This window comes from Vigna umbellata, chromosome 8, assembly GCF_029865625.1.
Source record: "Vigna umbellata cultivar VRB3 chromosome 8, Vumbellata_1.0, whole genome shotgun sequence".
Classification (NCBI taxonomy): Eukaryota; Viridiplantae; Streptophyta; class Magnoliopsida; order Fabales; family Fabaceae; genus Vigna; species Vigna umbellata.
The window spans coordinates 6,718,749-6,735,359 of NC_142172.1; the positions used below are offsets into that span (position 1 = coordinate 6,718,749).

General features: G+C 33.0%; 3 protein-coding genes across 3 annotated transcripts; 2 read left to right on the forward strand and 1 right to left on the reverse strand.

The window, feature by feature from the left end:
* Window positions 1-426: 426 nt before the first annotated feature.
* Window positions 427-2,251, forward strand: LOC124842229 (protein CHUP1, chloroplastic-like). Its single transcript, XM_047318673.2, has one exon. It carries the CDS (start codon window positions 452-454, stop codon window positions 1,832-1,834), a length of 1,383 nt encoding a protein of 460 aa, XP_047174629.2. The 5' UTR covers window positions 427-451; the 3' UTR covers window positions 1,835-2,251.
* A 1,872-nt stretch (window positions 2,252-4,123) lies between these two features.
* On the forward strand, window positions 4,124-7,390 carry LOC124842223 (peptidyl-prolyl cis-trans isomerase FKBP16-4, chloroplastic-like). The gene is made up of 10 exons (XM_047318665.2): window positions 4,124-4,282; window positions 4,362-4,514; window positions 4,628-4,683; window positions 4,779-4,834; window positions 5,133-5,190; window positions 5,519-5,593; window positions 5,855-5,944; window positions 6,373-6,450; window positions 7,021-7,061; window positions 7,139-7,390. Exons 1-10 carry the CDS (start codon window positions 4,213-4,215, stop codon window positions 7,164-7,166), a joined length of 705 nt encoding a protein of 234 aa, XP_047174621.1. The 5' UTR covers window positions 4,124-4,212; the 3' UTR covers window positions 7,167-7,390.
* On the reverse strand, window positions 7,359-15,707 carry LOC148193934 (splicing factor Cactin-like). Its single transcript, XM_088096077.1, has 14 exons — window positions 15,595-15,707; window positions 15,029-15,357; window positions 14,841-14,932; window positions 13,547-13,646; window positions 13,276-13,347; window positions 13,018-13,080; window positions 12,791-12,931; window positions 12,518-12,613; window positions 9,010-9,294; window positions 8,798-8,933; window positions 8,555-8,706; window positions 8,296-8,472; window positions 7,822-8,088; window positions 7,359-7,739 (listed from the first exon to the last, which is right to left on the reverse strand). The coding sequence occupies exons 2-14, from the start codon at window positions 15,314-15,316 to the stop codon at window positions 7,620-7,622; spliced, it is 1,989 nt and encodes a 662-aa protein (XP_087952203.1). The 5' UTR covers window positions 15,317-15,357; window positions 15,595-15,707; the 3' UTR covers window positions 7,359-7,619.
* Between the last annotated feature and the right edge of the window lie 904 nt (window positions 15,708-16,611).

The window sequence follows — 16,611 nt, forward strand, 5'->3', positions numbered from 1 at the left end:
TTATTTATCATGAGTTGGTATTTTAATTTTTAATAACTATTTTTATAATAGTTTTTAATGAAACAAATAAACAAATTAATTATAGTACTATAAAAAAATTAATCAAGTGAAAATAACAAAATATTCTTAAACAATTATCCATCGACCTATGTTTCGTGAAAAGTTAATCGAATTGGGGTGAGTTATTTAAGCCGATCGATGAGCCAACCCTTCCCATAAGTAGTTTGTAATTCTTAGAATATTTTTTATCTGAGTTTGAAAAGATGGAGAATATATTAACATCACACAAAGCTGGTGGAAGAAAAGAAGCCCTGACATGGCAAATATCTATTTGTGAATGCAATTGGTTGACACGGAAAGGAATCAGATTCCTTAGAGCGATTGATGGTGCCGTACAACCTCTCTTGGAGTCGTCAAAAAGTTACACTTCACCCTTCCTATAATCAAACATATGCAACTTTCCTCAAAAACAAAGATCAATTTCACATTTTCTTCAAACCAACTTCCTTTCTTCTTCATGGGACTCACACCACTCAAGCCAGACAATTTCAAGCCACTCATCCTCAAAGCTGGTGTTCCCTTGGCTGCATCTTTAGCTGGTTTTATCTATGCATGGATACTGGCAAAGAAAAACTTGTCTTCTAAGGTTTTTTCTTCACCAGAAAATGGATGTCATTCTCCAAAAATCACTTCTCACCAGAGAGCTAAACATGAGAGTTTTGACAGCCTTTCTTATGTGGAAGATGGTGAATCATCTACTCCTATGAATAGGTTGGTGATGATCCATGACAAAAAGTCATGTTCGGAACACGAGATCACTGGCCTGAGAAACCAGATTGAAGGTCTTCAAATGAGGGAATTGGCCATGCGTTTGCAGTTTGAGCTGTACTGTGAAATGAAGGCACAAGAGTCTCTACTTGTTGAAGTCAGAAACATGTTGTCGTTGGAGAATGATCGTGCTGAGTTCTTGAGCAAAGAGATTTCTTCCATAGAGACCGAGACAATGAAGTTGGAGAGTTTTGTAGTCCAATACATGAGTGTTGTTGAACAGCTTCAGTATTGGAGATCACAGAATAGGGTGCTTCAAAGGAGGGTTCAAAAGCTTCTCAGGGACTCCAAGGGAAAGTCTCGTTTGCTAAAGGTGCAGGCTTTGATGATCAAAGAGAAAGAAGAAGAACTTTTGAGAAACCATGAGGATTTTCAAACGAGGGTATGCGTGATTAACAAGTTAGAGGGTGAAATCAGAGAGCTACGAAGGATTTTGGAGCAGATGGAGGAAGAGAAGAAGGAGGTCGTGAAGAAGCTTGAAAGAGCAGAAGCAGAAGCAGATGCATCTAAGTTGAACAAGGAAAAGATACATAGAAAACCATTGAAATATTATTTGGAGGTTGAATCAGGAGATGTGAGTAAGGAAGAGTACAAAAAGGTTCTGAATGAATTGGAGGAGATGAAGAAGGAAAGATCAACTGAAGTAGAAGAGCTGATTCATTTGAGGAGGGTGAATACTTGTTTGAGGCAAGAGTTGATGAGCCAGTACGAAGAACATCACGAGCAACACAGAGAGCATGAGGAGGGAGAGTTTGAAGGAGGCTTAGGAATTATGCAGTATGATTCAGAGCATGAGTTGCATTACTCCCTCTTGGAGCATCACAATGATTCTGCTGAGAGTGATCATGCTTCTTCAAAAAGGAAAAAGTTTCTTAAGAGGCTGAAAAGGTGGGTTGAAGGAAGTGAAAAGGTAGTGAAGCCTGAAATTATCAAACAATCTTCTGTTTCCTGTGGATCAAAGAAACCTCAAGTTTCTTCAAATTCAAGGTTCTGTTCCAGTGCTTGATGACTCAAAATACCATGTCAGCTTTTCCCTAGCAAAAACTAAAATATATATTTAGACCAAGTCATGATCAAAATAGAGCAAAGCTTAGATACTTTCCAAAGTATTTTTTACGTTGTTTTTATGTAAGGATTGAAGTTTCATCTTACCAAAATCCAATTCTTACACAAAAACTAACACTAAAAAAACTTACATAACAGCATCTAAGTTTTGATCACCACAGTATAGCTATGGATATATATTACACAATAAAGATGCATAGGGACTGTGCGTTTGTTGCAAAATAAATGGTATTTCCTAATAATTTGTACATTTCTGCATGCTGTTTTCTTTTAATATCTATCTATCTGTTCTAAGTTACAGAATGACTGCTAAAGGGTTGAGAATAATATATGAGATTAAGTTCCATATTCATATATGTGAAGTTAATTCTTATATTAGAGGTTAATTTTGTAGAATAAATTAAGATTAAAAATGTCTCTTGATATTAGAAATTCTAAAGGATAAGTCATGAGAATAACTAGATTAAGAAAAAAATAATGATATTACGGCCGTAGTCTTAAATATAGACATGTTAAATGCGGTAGAATATTGGATGAAGATTACAATAAAAGTGTTAAGTTTGATATTAATTACATACAAATATTATTTTTAATGAGTTTAAAAAACACGTGATCATGGCACTTGATGTGCTTGTACAACATTTATTATTTACAAATTAATATTAATGAGAAATATAAAGTAGAATTGGTAGTCAAAGTGCTTACGGGAAGGGAGATGTATATAAAATAAGTCTAATCCGATATGATAGCTTGAAGGCTTTTACTTTCTACACCCCAACATTTTCTTCGTGCATCTTTCCAACTTTTCAAAAATGACCATTTTATCTTTTGTGAAACTGATTTTCGGATTAAATATATTGAAAATTTTCCAGAGCAAACTTTTCGAAATTTTAAGAAAAAATTTCTGAAAGGTATGAAATATACTTCGGAACAGACTTTTTATTATAGAATATTCACAATAATTTTTTCAAAATACATATAATATCTTTGTAACAAATTTTTCAAAACATGTTTAAATAAAATATATTTTGGAAAAAGAAATGCAAAAAATTGTATTAAATGGAGCATTTGGTATACTCCAACCCGTATACAAGAAAAAAGAAAATATAAAGAAAAGTGAGAAATTTTGAATCTAAACATTTCTCAAGCTTCCATTTTTACATTTGAATAAATAAGATAAAAGATAAATTATATTTGTTTTTGTTTTGGATTTAATATTGTTCATATTATATTGGAGATAAAGTAAAAAGATTGAGTTTTAATATAGAGTTTAGAGTTATTATAACTAATGTATTTAAAAAATTAATGATAAAATTATCAATTGATTGTGGTTGATAATTTTTAGATTAAATTATTTCTAGGTTATAGCATATAATAGTTATAGAAGTTGTCCTCCATTGATCTTTGCACCTTGCTTCTCCTTCCATGGTTTAAGTTTAATTCTCATGATAGCTGTGAGTATAAAATAAATATAATTAGTAATTATTCTATTATAATATAAATGATTTGTTAGTATGATTGACTGTATTTGTTTCACATGTTCTTACATTGTTCGTAAGCTTATTTATTGCGCACTTTATAAAGTTTTATGTCTCATGAAAAATATAAATTTATGACTTGTTAATTAAATGAACAATAAATAAATAATTATTAATAAAAAATAAAATAATGATTAGACTTAAAAACAAGAGTTATTTTCATTAAAAACAAAGGAGAATATCTTTTTGTTGAAAAATAAATCACCAAAAAATCACTCTAGTTAATAGACATATTATTATGGAGATTGTTATTGATTTAATAAAAAAATAAATAACATTTTTTATCTTACATGGTTCACATTACTCAAAAAGAGAAAAGTCGAGTTATTAAAAATAAAGCTACTGCAAGTGGCTTATTTAAATATTATTATTAAATTAGCTCATTTCAGTTTATGATTAATATCTCACTATTTTCAAGATACTGGGATGAGTAGACAGATATAAAATAAAAGTTAAATTAATTTACTTCACATACAAAAAAGGAAAAAAAATGTTAAATAAACAAAAAAATCTACAGAATTCATTTTCTGTTTTCCTTGTTCTTACACGAAATTTTCAGAGACAGAATTTGTTTAGATTTTGGAAAGATTTGTAGGTGACTCATCAATATCTATGAATTATATCAAGAATCTAATATTCTATATTTCTGAAACCAGTGATTTTTCAATGCTTCAAAATTGTGGATGGAATTAACCACGTTATCCTCTCTCTCTCTTTCTTCTCTAACTATACAAAAAGGAAAAGATTCTGATCACACTGTAACAAGCAAGAATCAAACACCATGGAACTCTCTCTGTTCCACCATCAGCACCATCCTATGATGTTCCTCAATTGCCCCATTAGCTTAACAAGTAACTTCTCTCTTCTCTGCTTCTCCATATACACTTCTTTCAATTCAAACTAGCCTGAGAAATTTCCTTAACTCCACAGGAACACACACAACACTTAACAAGAAAAATTCATACAGGTTATCATGCCACTGTTCATGTTCTTCCACAAAAAACACTACAGCAGAACCAGTTACAGTGTCTTCTTTGAGTATTGAAGGAAGGAGAGCATTACTCAGTTGTCTCCTCACAACTTGTTAGTTTTTAGTTAACTATCTTGGAATGTTCCCTTTCTATGTTTTCTATGTTTTCTATGTTTTCTATGTTCCATTCCATGTGAATTTCTTAAATATTTTTATCTTATGCTAGTTTGTGGAGTCTATGCATGTGATGTGGCTGGAGCTGTTAGCACAAGTAGAAGAGCTGTATGTGGCCCCATTATTCTACTTTGTTAGTTTATTTGAAAGAAAAATCGTGGTTCTGATAAGTGTGGAATTTTCCACTCTTCTGTTTTCTGCAGCTAAGAGGAGCAAAAATTCCTGAAAGTGATTATACAACCTTACCCAATGGCTTGAAGTGAGTTTATGCTAACATGTTGATTGTGAATCTTTCTCTACCTTCTTTCTCATTTAGTATCAGACTCTGATGACTAAAGCGTGTTGAAATTCTTCTAATGGATATCATCACAATAAGAATTCCACCTTCTAGAACATTTATTGATGTTTTCTTTATCATAGAGAAACAGAATCTGTCACTTTTATTTGATTGGCTAAACTTACATTGGTAATCTTTAAAATTTCGTAATTTGCACTGATTTTTCTTTTTGTTGATTGCATTTTAAAGATGTGTTGGTATGAAACTTTTATATCTTCAGGTACTATGATTTGAAGGTCGGGAATGGAGCCGAAGCTAAAAAGGGATCTCGTGTTGCAGTACGGTTGTGATCCAGTTAAAAATGTTTCACTCATTATTGCTTCTGCATGTGGTTGAAAGCCATTAGCTGAATGTGCTGTGAATAATTAGAAATCGAATGCTGAATCTACGTTCCATATCTAATAAAAATGAGAATGTTGAGCAATATATACTAAAAATGAGCAATAAACTTGTTATCTTAAGATTTTGGGTTGGAGTGGACTATTATATTTTCTGTGTAACTCTGATGTGCTGCCATGTGCATTCATATATATGATCTTACCAAAAGATTTTTATTTGATTAAGTATTGCTAAGAATTCAGAAATAATGAGATTATGGTATTGTAGATTCACTATGTGGCCAAATGGAAGGGTATCACCTTTATGACTAGTAGACAAGGAATGGGTGTTGGAGGAGGAACGGTATGATCCAAGTAACTATGCCAAATTTCTCATCCCTTTCTATATTGTGTTGTTAAGGTCGATTGGTGTAGCAAATCAAATGCAATGGCGTGAGAAAATGAACCCAATCATTTCTATTATTTCTATAGAGATTCACAGTTTCAAAAACTATTTATCCTCTACTTGATTGGTCTGGATGATCAAATGCATTACTATATATGATGCATATTTTTTCTGAAAAGTTGCTAATAGGCTGACGAAAACATGCTTGAATCATTGCAGCCCTATGGATTTGATGTAGGGCAATCAGAGAGAGGAACAGTCCTTAAAGGGTTGGATTTAGGCGTAGAGGGCATGCGAGTAGGAGGCCAGGTGAGAACAAATTGTTGGAGCACTTTTCTGTTTTATTGACAATGCAAATTTAAATATTGATAATCAATAAACTTAAGTCTGCAAACTCTAAATTCCTTTTAATCCATTTGATGGGAAGTTTCATAGTTCATTGAACCCTAAGGGCATTACTGAACAAGTACATTGGATTGGAATTCATGCTACTACAGATTTTGTTTTATTTTGCTTCAGCTTTGCATATTCTATTGTGACATAAGTATTCAAAGATTTTATGCATAAAAGTATCTAAACTACATATTTTCGTTGGATGATCTCACTAAATTCGTTAACCTCATAAGCTGTCATCAGCATGCGTGCAATAGTTTTGCATGAAAGGGTTGCAAATTGTTTTGACTTTCTGGGTTGAATCATATGCCTCAAGAATGTGTAATTTAGATGGTTTTTTGCAGCGACTATTGATTGTTCCTCCTGAACTTGCCTATGGAAGCAAGGGAGTGCAAGAAATCCCTCCTAATTCAACGATTGAGGTGAGTTCTTCTGATCTCTTTGTTAATATTTTGTTCCATTACGTTGAATGCTGATTTTAGCTCCGTTTCTTTGCTCTCATACATATTGTAAGACCGATTCCAACCAATTATAATTCGTGAATAGTGTTCTTATGGTTTATTTGATTTGACCGGAACCTTCTGTTACCAAAACAGTTTAATCAAAATTTAATTGTAAAACACAAGTTGTAATGAACAACCTCTTTGTGCTGTCAAACGGAAATTCATGGGCATTCAATGATTGCTTTATTTCAAAGTTCAAACATATGTTTGAAAAGTTGGATATGACCACTTTCACCCAACCAAAACCATTTTCCCTCCACTGTAGCCTACCCCTTCCTACACTAGATATCAGGTTCTATAATCAAAGGGGGTAAAACAATGTTAACAAGTTGGATAATTTGGTCATTTTGATATGATTTGCTATTTTTCCATGTCATCATCATTTAGGCCGAGTCTACTGCTGAAGTCCTTTATTCGACTGTTTTCCTGTCAAAGTGATTTTTCTTTTTTAAATTTACAATTTTACCGTTTGATACTTTCGGAATGCAGTTGGACATTGAACTGCTTTCTATCAAACAAAGTCCATTCGGGTAAGTAACGATGTCAGATTTTTTTTTTTTATATTTTAGTCTCCTGTAGTTAATTTAAATTATTTTTGGTTCTGCAGGACTCCTGTAAAGATAGTTGAAGGTTAATACAATGATTTCAGAGTGCTTAGTCGACATTTTAAGAGAAGAAAAATATGCCCACCCACTCACCGGCCTTTACTTTTCCCAATATCTCAATGAACAATCTTTTCTGGAGCTACTATTGTTTCAATTCAGATTTCTGTTCGCACGGAGTTGTAAAGTTCATCAGATGTGATTATCAAAACGAAAATAAAGCAGTGAAGAAAATAACCGCATCTGTTTTCACTTTTTCTCTTGTGTCCTTCCGCCCCTTCAATTGTTTCCTAATTCTTTCAACATTCAACTTTCAAGTCAAATGTATCATCAAAAGACAATGATCGGGTTTTGTTCAATGTTGGTTGTACAATTCCTCCATATACATAAAAGAAACTATAGGCCAGCACCTTAACATTCACGGATATGCACCTTAAATTTCAAAATGGTAACCAACCCATGTAGAAGGTAAGCCAGAGCCTGAAATTATCTGCGGTAGCGGTAGCGTTTGAAATTGAAGTACACATGTAGAATTCCACGTTCAAAAGTGCACTTAAAACCTTTCTTATGAGAATATTCCCATTCTTTATTAACAATGCGAAAAGCCTGTCATGGAAGACAAATAAAATGGGTAATTTGTTTGAGAGTGTATATAATAAACCTTCAGAGCATCAAGAAGTAGACTTACAATGTCTTCATATGGTGGCCCTGCATGAAATCTTATGATGCAAGTTTCACCATTGCTACCATCCTTCTCAATAGTGTAAGTTGGAGCTTTTGTCTTGTCTACTAGATCCGGGTAGAAAATGTTAAATTTATACCCTTGTACAACCTTTGGCGGTGGATTGTCATGATCGTAATGAGTCTGATTATATTTGTTCCATTCGTACCCAGTGTGGACACGGTTGAAATACTTTGGTTTCCTGGGCCTGTATTTGTCATGCCACCAATAAACCTGCTCCAACATTACCAATTACATCAAACTTTAGATGTTGATAATCCCACGTCCTTGAATATAGTAGTATAAAAATCCAGAACTTTCTATAATGAACTAAATATTTTACAATCTATCAAACATGTAAATTTCGAAGAATCATAGATAACGACAATCATTTAAAGACATTTGACAGAATGAAATTACATAATAACCAAGACAGGTTACCTGTGAATCTAGATTCACTTCAGCACCAGATCCAAACAATGCATCCCCGTCTTCCATAGCTCCCATAGCTTTCATGGCTTTCGTCTCAAAATTATCTTCAGATGGAGCAGGCTTTAATGCCATTGCTTCTTGAATTCGTTTATGCTGCTCTTCCTTTACAGCCATACGCTTCCACTCCTGTGAACGTACGATGAGTTAGACTACACACTTGACACTCAAACGAGAAATATCATTGTTGAAAACCATGTTTAAAGATTACCAATAGAGCTCTGTCCTCTTCAGGGTCAATAGCTTCCTCATCTTCATCACCATGAAACAGTTCCGGTGAAAATGAGCCAGCCTGATCCTCAGCTTCTTGATCTTCTTCTACTTTAAAAGGTTCGGGTGAAAATGATTCATCTGCAGATTGGGCTACACAATAAACATCGAGCAAATATCAACACATAATTTGGGTGGAGAATGCATATAAACTAACAATGACAAAAATCCACCGCTAATATACATTTTCTGTAATGTTCATTGTCTTCGTCAGAGTTTCTAACTGGAGCATCTTCCAGTTTATCTTCATCCTCCGATGGTTGTTCAAGGTGTTGCAAATGTTTGTGTAACATCTTAGAATGGATTTCTTTTAAAGAAGCCTGCATATAGCACAATTAATAATGAAGTGAATGTATCCATTATTTTAAAGCATGCTCTTAAAAGTAAGAGAGTTACCTTGGCCTTATATATGTGGAGGTATTTTAAAACTGCCTCCCAGTACTCAACCACCTTTGCCGTACCAGTACGCATCTCTGATGCTATATGCACCTGTAAAGCTTCTAATTCTGCATGTGTCTTTCCCTGCAAAAGCCTCTTCACATCTGGCTCAACACTGTAATGCAGACCCCTTTCTTCTGCAAGCAGCTCAGGGGGAGGTTCTTCACCACGTACCCTAGCTCGATCAATTGCATCTTTTTTTCGAGCTTCAGCGAGCTCCCAATCACACACTAGAAGGAGTGCCTGTATGAAGATATTGAGCAACTTCAACTTAGAACATGAATTGTGACATGATTAATTTAGTGTCAAGATCAATGGCATTACATGTTAAGGAAGTCACACAATGGCCATACGAGTGAACTGAAACAGAAGAGGAAGAGATTAAGGAAACTAATTCATCTGGGATCCAATTCAGAGGATAAATTTCATATGTATAAACCACAAACATAACAAGACATCAATAGTCACATAAAAGAAACTGCATCAATAGTCACATAAAAGAAACTGCATCGAAAGGCATAAGCACCAGCATGCATATGACAAAAATATATAAACTACGGGGGAGGAGGAAGAAAGCACACCAAAATGAATTTGAACTGGGAAAAGCAATCTCATTGTCTAATTGAATATTCTCCATGCTACAAGCCATTCCATAGCATATTGTTATAGAAAAGAAACCTTAATCTAAATTTTAAATACCCATCTACGCTATGCCTGACATAGTTTGGAACAATCTTCCACTCCGTTCCTCTAAAATTACATCTACACCAACCTCATAACTTTTTGTGTATTAAGAATTTATTAGAAGATACATAAAGAAAAGTGAAATTCCTGCTGCCTCAATTTTACCCAAAATATGTGTAATAGTGATATTATGTTATCTACCTTAAACAGGGAATTAGACAAAACATAAACAAGCTGAAACATGTTTTACATTTCAGTAACCCACTTCTACTTTATGCAAGCAACCAGAAGTGCAAAAATTGTATGAGACTTCACCATGTTACAACTCAATAAAAGTACAAACTTGTAACACAAAAACTAAGTTTTAATACCTCTCCAATCCCGACCAGAGTTCAGAGAGAGAGTGGAAGAACTTCATTCTACAACATTCAATACAACTATGACAAAAAGAACTTCAATGCTAAAGAGGTTATACCTTATTGAATATAGTGAAAACTATATATGAAATTAATCTCCCTTGTGTTGAATATACACATAGGGTACTCTATTTACAATAAAAGAAATATAGACTAAGCCCAAAATACAAATAAGGAATAATAACAAACTAACTAAAGATAAAAGATAAATAAAGATAAGATAAAGATAATATATCTAACAATCCCCTTCAAGCTAGTGCATACAAATCATATGTACCATGCTTGTTACTAATATAATCAATAAAGACTTAGTGAAAATATCTTCTTTTGCACTCGACACCAAATTGTTAATGATTTACAAAGACGACATAGAAGACAAAATACCAACCCAGAAGACTCCCCTTGAGCAACAAATATGGGAGGTTATTCCATATAAATCTCTTCTAGCAAATCACCATCGAGGAATGCATTATTGACATCCAGTTAATAAAGAGTGCGAACAGAGGTCGACAAACAACTAACAACAGTTGTGGAGAATAATATTGAACAACGGTGGACTACCGCGAAACTTTGATAACTTTGACAAAGAAGATTACCATCAGTAGTAGACGATGGCTAACAGTGGTGGACAACGACAAACTGCAAGGACTAGATTGTCATCAGTAATGGATGGTGGCCTGCAGTGACTGACAGTGATAGATTGAAGGGACTAGATTGGACCACATAGAAACAGACTCCCCCTCACAGCGAACGATGGAAATGACGGCGCGTGACAGTGAAGGTGGAAGATCTGACTCTTCAAAAGAATGGTCTCCTTTGTTCATCAAAGGACCTAGACACAGACTCTCCATCACGAGGAACGGTGGTGGACAGAGGCACAAACAGTGGACGATAGTGAAAAAAACACTATAGAGAACTAAAATCAGGAGTGCAGGACTGAGGTACTCAAACACATGTGTTGAAAGACAAATTTCTTAGGGCGGCTGAGACGATCAAAACCATGTGGTCACCAGTCGAAACTGGAACTCCGGCGACAGCAGCAGTAGACAGTGGCCTCCAGCAATAGACGACCGCGTCACCGACAACGGCGATAGACGGCGGATGTAGTGGTAGAGGTGACAAAAAAAATTTCTCAAAAGAACCTTAGGCTCTAGATACCATGTTGAATATAGTGAAAACTATAGATGAGATTAATCTCCCTTGTGTTAAATATATACATAGGGTACTCTATTTATAATAGAAGAAATATAGGTTAAATCCAAAATACAAATAAAGAATAATAACAAACTAACAAAAGATAAAAGATAAAGATAAGATAAAGATAATATATTTAACATAACTTTTATATTTAGCACTAAGAAATAATAGAAGGCAGTGTTTTCATATGCTCTTCTACAAATAAAAAGTCAATAATTAAAGGGCATTATCCCTGTGCATAACAGTTAAATTCAAAGCAAGTTCTCTTACAACTGCATTCAAGCATATCCAAGAACATAGACATGATATTTCCTCTTTAAACCCAAACCAAAGAACATACACCAAAAATTTCCTCTTAATTTTTGCTATAGTCTTCTGAAAGTATTTTAAAACCCAAACCAGAAAAATGTCAGAAAAAGTTGTTAGTTTTACAGTCAATCAATCAGTTCAAGTAGTTAGATTACTAATTGAACCAGATATATTATATTTAAAAGTTAAAACTAAATATTATGTGCATATATTTATAAACAACCTGAAAAAAAATTATCCCCTTACCATAAAATACATACACAAATTAGTGACAATCTAACTATGAAGGATTGGTATATTAACAGGCGTTAAACGTGTGTCAATCTGCATTATTTTGCCATTGGTAATGAAATTATATTTTGCTAAATCACATAATGATAAATAACCACTCACAAGAACAAAATGCATTAAGCTAATAATAACAAAGAAACATATTCTGCATGGAAAATCTACAAAAATATTTACAAACTAAGATAATACATATTAATCACATTCTTTACTAGCACTAGCACATTGGCTCCAGCAATCATGTTTTGTTTTATGCTGTTCTATAATTAGAGACTTCCAAAATACATATGATGTTTTGCATGTAGATATTCATAACCTTGAATTTCAGCTGTTTTGTTGTTTTGCATTACTTTTTTATGTTTTTCTTTTTAATAAAAAATGTGATCCTTTGTACCAGAACTGGAATAGATTCATACTTCAAAGTCACATCACAGTCACATTCAATATAACCTACGGTGTATAAAACAAGATGGTAGTATAAAAAATAGACAGGCTAAAAATTATTAAGTAATTAGTACGACTCTGTGAAGGACTATAAAGTAATTAACTAAAGAGTGGATAAAAGATGATACCTCCCAATATTCTACATGGGTGGGTGTGGCCCTGTCAAGGTCCAGATGCATTTTGATGTCATCACGAAGCTCATCCATTTCCTTTACTGTCAAACCCTGAACCATATAATTCAAATTGTTATGTAAATTGTCCAACAACATTGGTATTTAAAGCTGGAAATCTTTAATCATACTAAGGAAAAGGTTCAATGAGTTTTCAAAGGCCATTATATTATAATCTTCATCAGTTAAAGGAAAGGGAAGATATGAACTGCTATAAATATAAATATTAACCTTGAACACCATGTATGGTTCATTTATTTCTATATCCAAATCAGTGGATCCATTGAGATGCTTGGTTAGGATATCAATCGGCCTGGCACGCCCTTCACGCAATCTAATTTCGGATCTAACCTTGCTTTGATCAAAATGAAACTGCATATGAAATCGTCTTGATTATCAGATTGTAATTACCACAACTGAAAAATTAACAATAAATGAAAGGAATTCAAGGAACATACCTCCTCTTCTCTTTTTTCCCAGTCATGGAACTCAGCTCGTGCGCGCTCTCTAGCTAACAGTGCCTGTGAGAGAGAATGTGGATAAGACGTAATAGTTTTTGCACTTACAGGATAGGAAATAATTAGCATGTCATACGAGCATATACCCACCACAGCCAGGCTCCAGCCAGAAACATGAGTGTCAATTGTTAAGAAAGAATTGTCCCTCCAATAGATTAATGATAATTTTTCTAATAACATATTATGGAATGAACTTACCATTTCTTCTTCATGCCGTGCTTTCTCAAGTGCCCTTTCTTCTCTTCTTTTTTTTACCTTTTCAATTTCTGCCTGCATTATGATTTTTACCAAGAACTTAGTGAATAAATGGAAGACAGAGATAATGGTTAGTTGTTTCACAATTTCATCATTATAACTTAGTAAGGCTGGAAGGCAATAAGCAATAAGCAAGAAGCTACAGCAATTATTTATTTAGTATTGCCTACAAAATAGTAAATATTTATTTTATCTTTTGCAGAAAAATGCGTACCATCCGTTCTCTCTGTCTCATTTTTTCAGCTTTAACTGAAAATGCATCAATAGGCACACCTTGAACAACATCACGCTCAATCTTCTTCCGCCAAACAAACCTACAACTCAGTAAATTTGAGAACCATAAAATGTAGGTAGGTACCACTCAACTACTAATACATTAGTTTGAGGTAAAACAGCTATGTGAAGCTTCTAGAACATGAAAAATGACAATAAAATTTTAATCTTAGTGGAATCAAATAAGACAGACAAAATGAACAAGAAAACTGATATATCAAAGTTTTTTAAGAACAACCAATTATATATGTTGGAAGTCCCACGTCAACTAGTGATAAGGTCAGTTTAAAATATATAAATGGATGCAAACCTCATTTTATAAATCAGTTTTGTGAGATTGAGTTAGGTTTAAAATTGATCTATTGAAAGTCCCACATTGACTAGTGATAAGATCCTTTTAGAATATACAACTCCCCATCCACAAGAAAGTTGTCCAACAGAAACCAATGGCATTTCTAAAATGATTTTGGATGATAAACTGACAGGGCAGCTTTGATTCAAACAGGAAAACTCTCTAATTTACCCGCAGGGAAACCTAAGAAACTTCAGCACTTGTAACAAGTATCCCAGAAGATTAAAAATACAAAAAATGTGGGAGAGAGAGGGAGAAGAAATGACTTTGTAAGAGGCGTCCTTCTGTGGGACCCACATTAAGAAACTCTTTCAATTTTAAGCAACTCATATGCGGGGCCCATATTAAAATAATGTTTCCATTCATAAGAAACTCAAAGAAATCCTATTTAGGATACACTAATATGAATTTAGTATTACAAAATTGCCACAAAGTACCAAATACCATCCACCATCTAATTACAGAATTTAGTATAAGTAAATCAGACAAGCATTCTCCTGAAAGACTGACAATACAATTGCCGCAAAGTTTTCCAAATAATTATTATGTTATCAAACAAATTGAGATTTTAACTAAAATTGAAAACAGAATCATGTAAGAACCTCAACCAACAATCCATCAATAATTAACTGGTTCTGCAGAAGTTTCTTACTTTCAAATTATCACCTATACCAAAATTTAAACTACAGAACTCCTTAGCATTCACCTCTACATAAAATAAAATGCCAATTGTACACACACAAACACAAGTTACAAGTATGTATCTGGAAAATTCATCTCTTATGGTAAACAGCACAAAAAAGCCCAGTTATTAGATCAACAAATCCAAAACCACACAACACAGGAAAAAGAATAGGGAGAACCGAGGAATGTAGGAACTTACTTCTCATTAAGATTAGAGTCACCAAATGGATTTGCATCATTCGAATAACCTGAAACGGTACGAGTCTTCAGTTTCTTGGCAACTTTCAATGCCTGAGCACAAAACCAAGAAGAAGGAAACATCAAAACACGTAACTCAAATAATAAAACATAAAAACGCCAAACAAGGATAAAGAAGCATCTTCAAACCTTTTTCTGAGCCTTTTTGGCCAAGTACTGTGCTATTTCCTCCTCAGTAATGTGCCTGGAGGACTTCTTCTTCTTGCAACCCCTGTCACTACTCTCGTCAGAGGAACTATCTGAGTCCTTCCTGCTTCGTCCCCACCGTGAACGACGGCGGCTACGATGATTGTCTCTCCGGCGTCTCTCCGGAGACGACGAATCACTGCTGTCTGAATCGTCACTGGACTGTGAAGATGGCGACTCTGATGAAGAATCGTCAGATCTTCTTCTCTTTTTCTTACTCCTACTACCCATTATATTCAATTCAACATTTCTACTCTGCTCAGGTTATAATGCTAAGCAAAAAGAGAACGTAAAGTAACAATCGTATTCCATAACAGTGAAACAGTGAAAGTGCTTCTGTGTAAAGTTAGGCTATCGAATAAGGATTTTCAGCTCACAAAGAATCAAATTAATTGTTCAATAATAAAAAAAGATGATTAACCACAGAAGATTAGAACTCGAGGAAATGAGCAAAGTTCATTAGTTCAAAATACGAATGTGAAGAAGTAACCGATGGGAAAACGACAAACCTGTGGCGAAGAAGACGGTTGCGAAATGAAGACGACGGTGCTGATGAACTTCCGGTAACTCCAAACCGGACTTTGAAACTTACAACTTGGATTTTGCTTAGGAAAAAGAATGGGCCTAATCCCAAAGAGTTTGAGTGTTTCATCTGCACCTCCAACATCTCATCTGCACCTCCAAAAATTCCATTTTTAACCTTTTGACATATCCACCTCCAACTTTTCAAAAAATTTTACTTTTTAATAAATATATTTTTATTTTCTTCTCTCTCTTATTAAAGACATTTTAATAAATACATTTTTATTTTTTCCTCTTTCTTATTAAAGTTCCTCTGTACCATTTTAATAATAATTTAATTTAATTTAAAATTTAAATATTATTTAATATAATTTTATATTTAATAATTATTAAAATATGATTTATATCATAATAATAGTTATATTAAATATATAAAAATCAAATAACTAAAATAAAAGTAATAATGATAAAAATAAAAAATAAAATAATAATAACAATAATATAAAATTTGTTTTAATATATTCAAATATATTAAATTATATTAAAATATTACAATAAATTAAACAGTTATTAAATTTTGAATAAAAACAAAATTTTTAAAAACTTATTTATTGGATACCGTAAAATATGTTAATAGTTTTTTTTTAAAATTTACTAAATATTTAATTTAATTAAAAATAATAATATTATTTATTATATCTTTCTAATTTAATATTATTAAAATATTATTTATATTTTATAATAACTTTATTAAAAAGGTAAAATAAAATAACTAAAATAAAGTTAATAATAATAAAAATAAAAATAGTATTGAAAATCACATAAAGATACTTAAATATATTATATTATATTAAAATGTTAATATAATTAAATAATTATTAAAGTTTAAATAGAAAATAAATTTAAAATTTCTTAATCGGATATAGAAATCCGATAACGTATGAATCGGATATGGGTATCCGAGAAGTTTTCAAAATTTTGTTTTTTATTTAATTTTAATAATT

Bases quoted from the DNA above. Each gene is read 5' to 3' on its own strand.
- LOC124842229 (XM_047318673.2), top strand. From the start codon at position 452: ATGCAACTTTCCTCAAAAACAAAGATCAATTTCACATTTTCTTCAAAC.
- LOC124842223 (XM_047318665.2), top strand. From the start codon at position 4,213: ATGGAACTCTCTCTGTTCCACCATCAGCACCATCCTATGATGTTCCTC. The intron at 5,594-5,854 runs GTATGATCCAAG...GAATCATTGCAG, and splicing joins TGGGTGTTGGAGGAGGAACG to CCCTATGGATTTGATGTAGG. The intron at 5,945-6,372 runs GTGAGAACAAAT...GGTTTTTTGCAG, and splicing joins GCATGCGAGTAGGAGGCCAG to CGACTATTGATTGTTCCTCC.
- LOC148193934 (XM_088096077.1), bottom strand. From the start codon at position 15,316: ATGGGTAGTAGGAGTAAGAAAAAGAGAAGAAGATCTGACGATTCTTCA. The intron at 14,933-15,028 runs GTTTGAAGATGC...TTTTGTGCTCAG, and splicing joins CCAAAAAGGCTCAGAAAAAG to GCATTGAAAGTTGCCAAGAA. The intron at 8,707-8,797 runs GTATATTAGCGG...TTTATTGTGTAG, and splicing joins CAATGAACATTACAGAAAAT to CCCAATCTGCAGATGAATCA.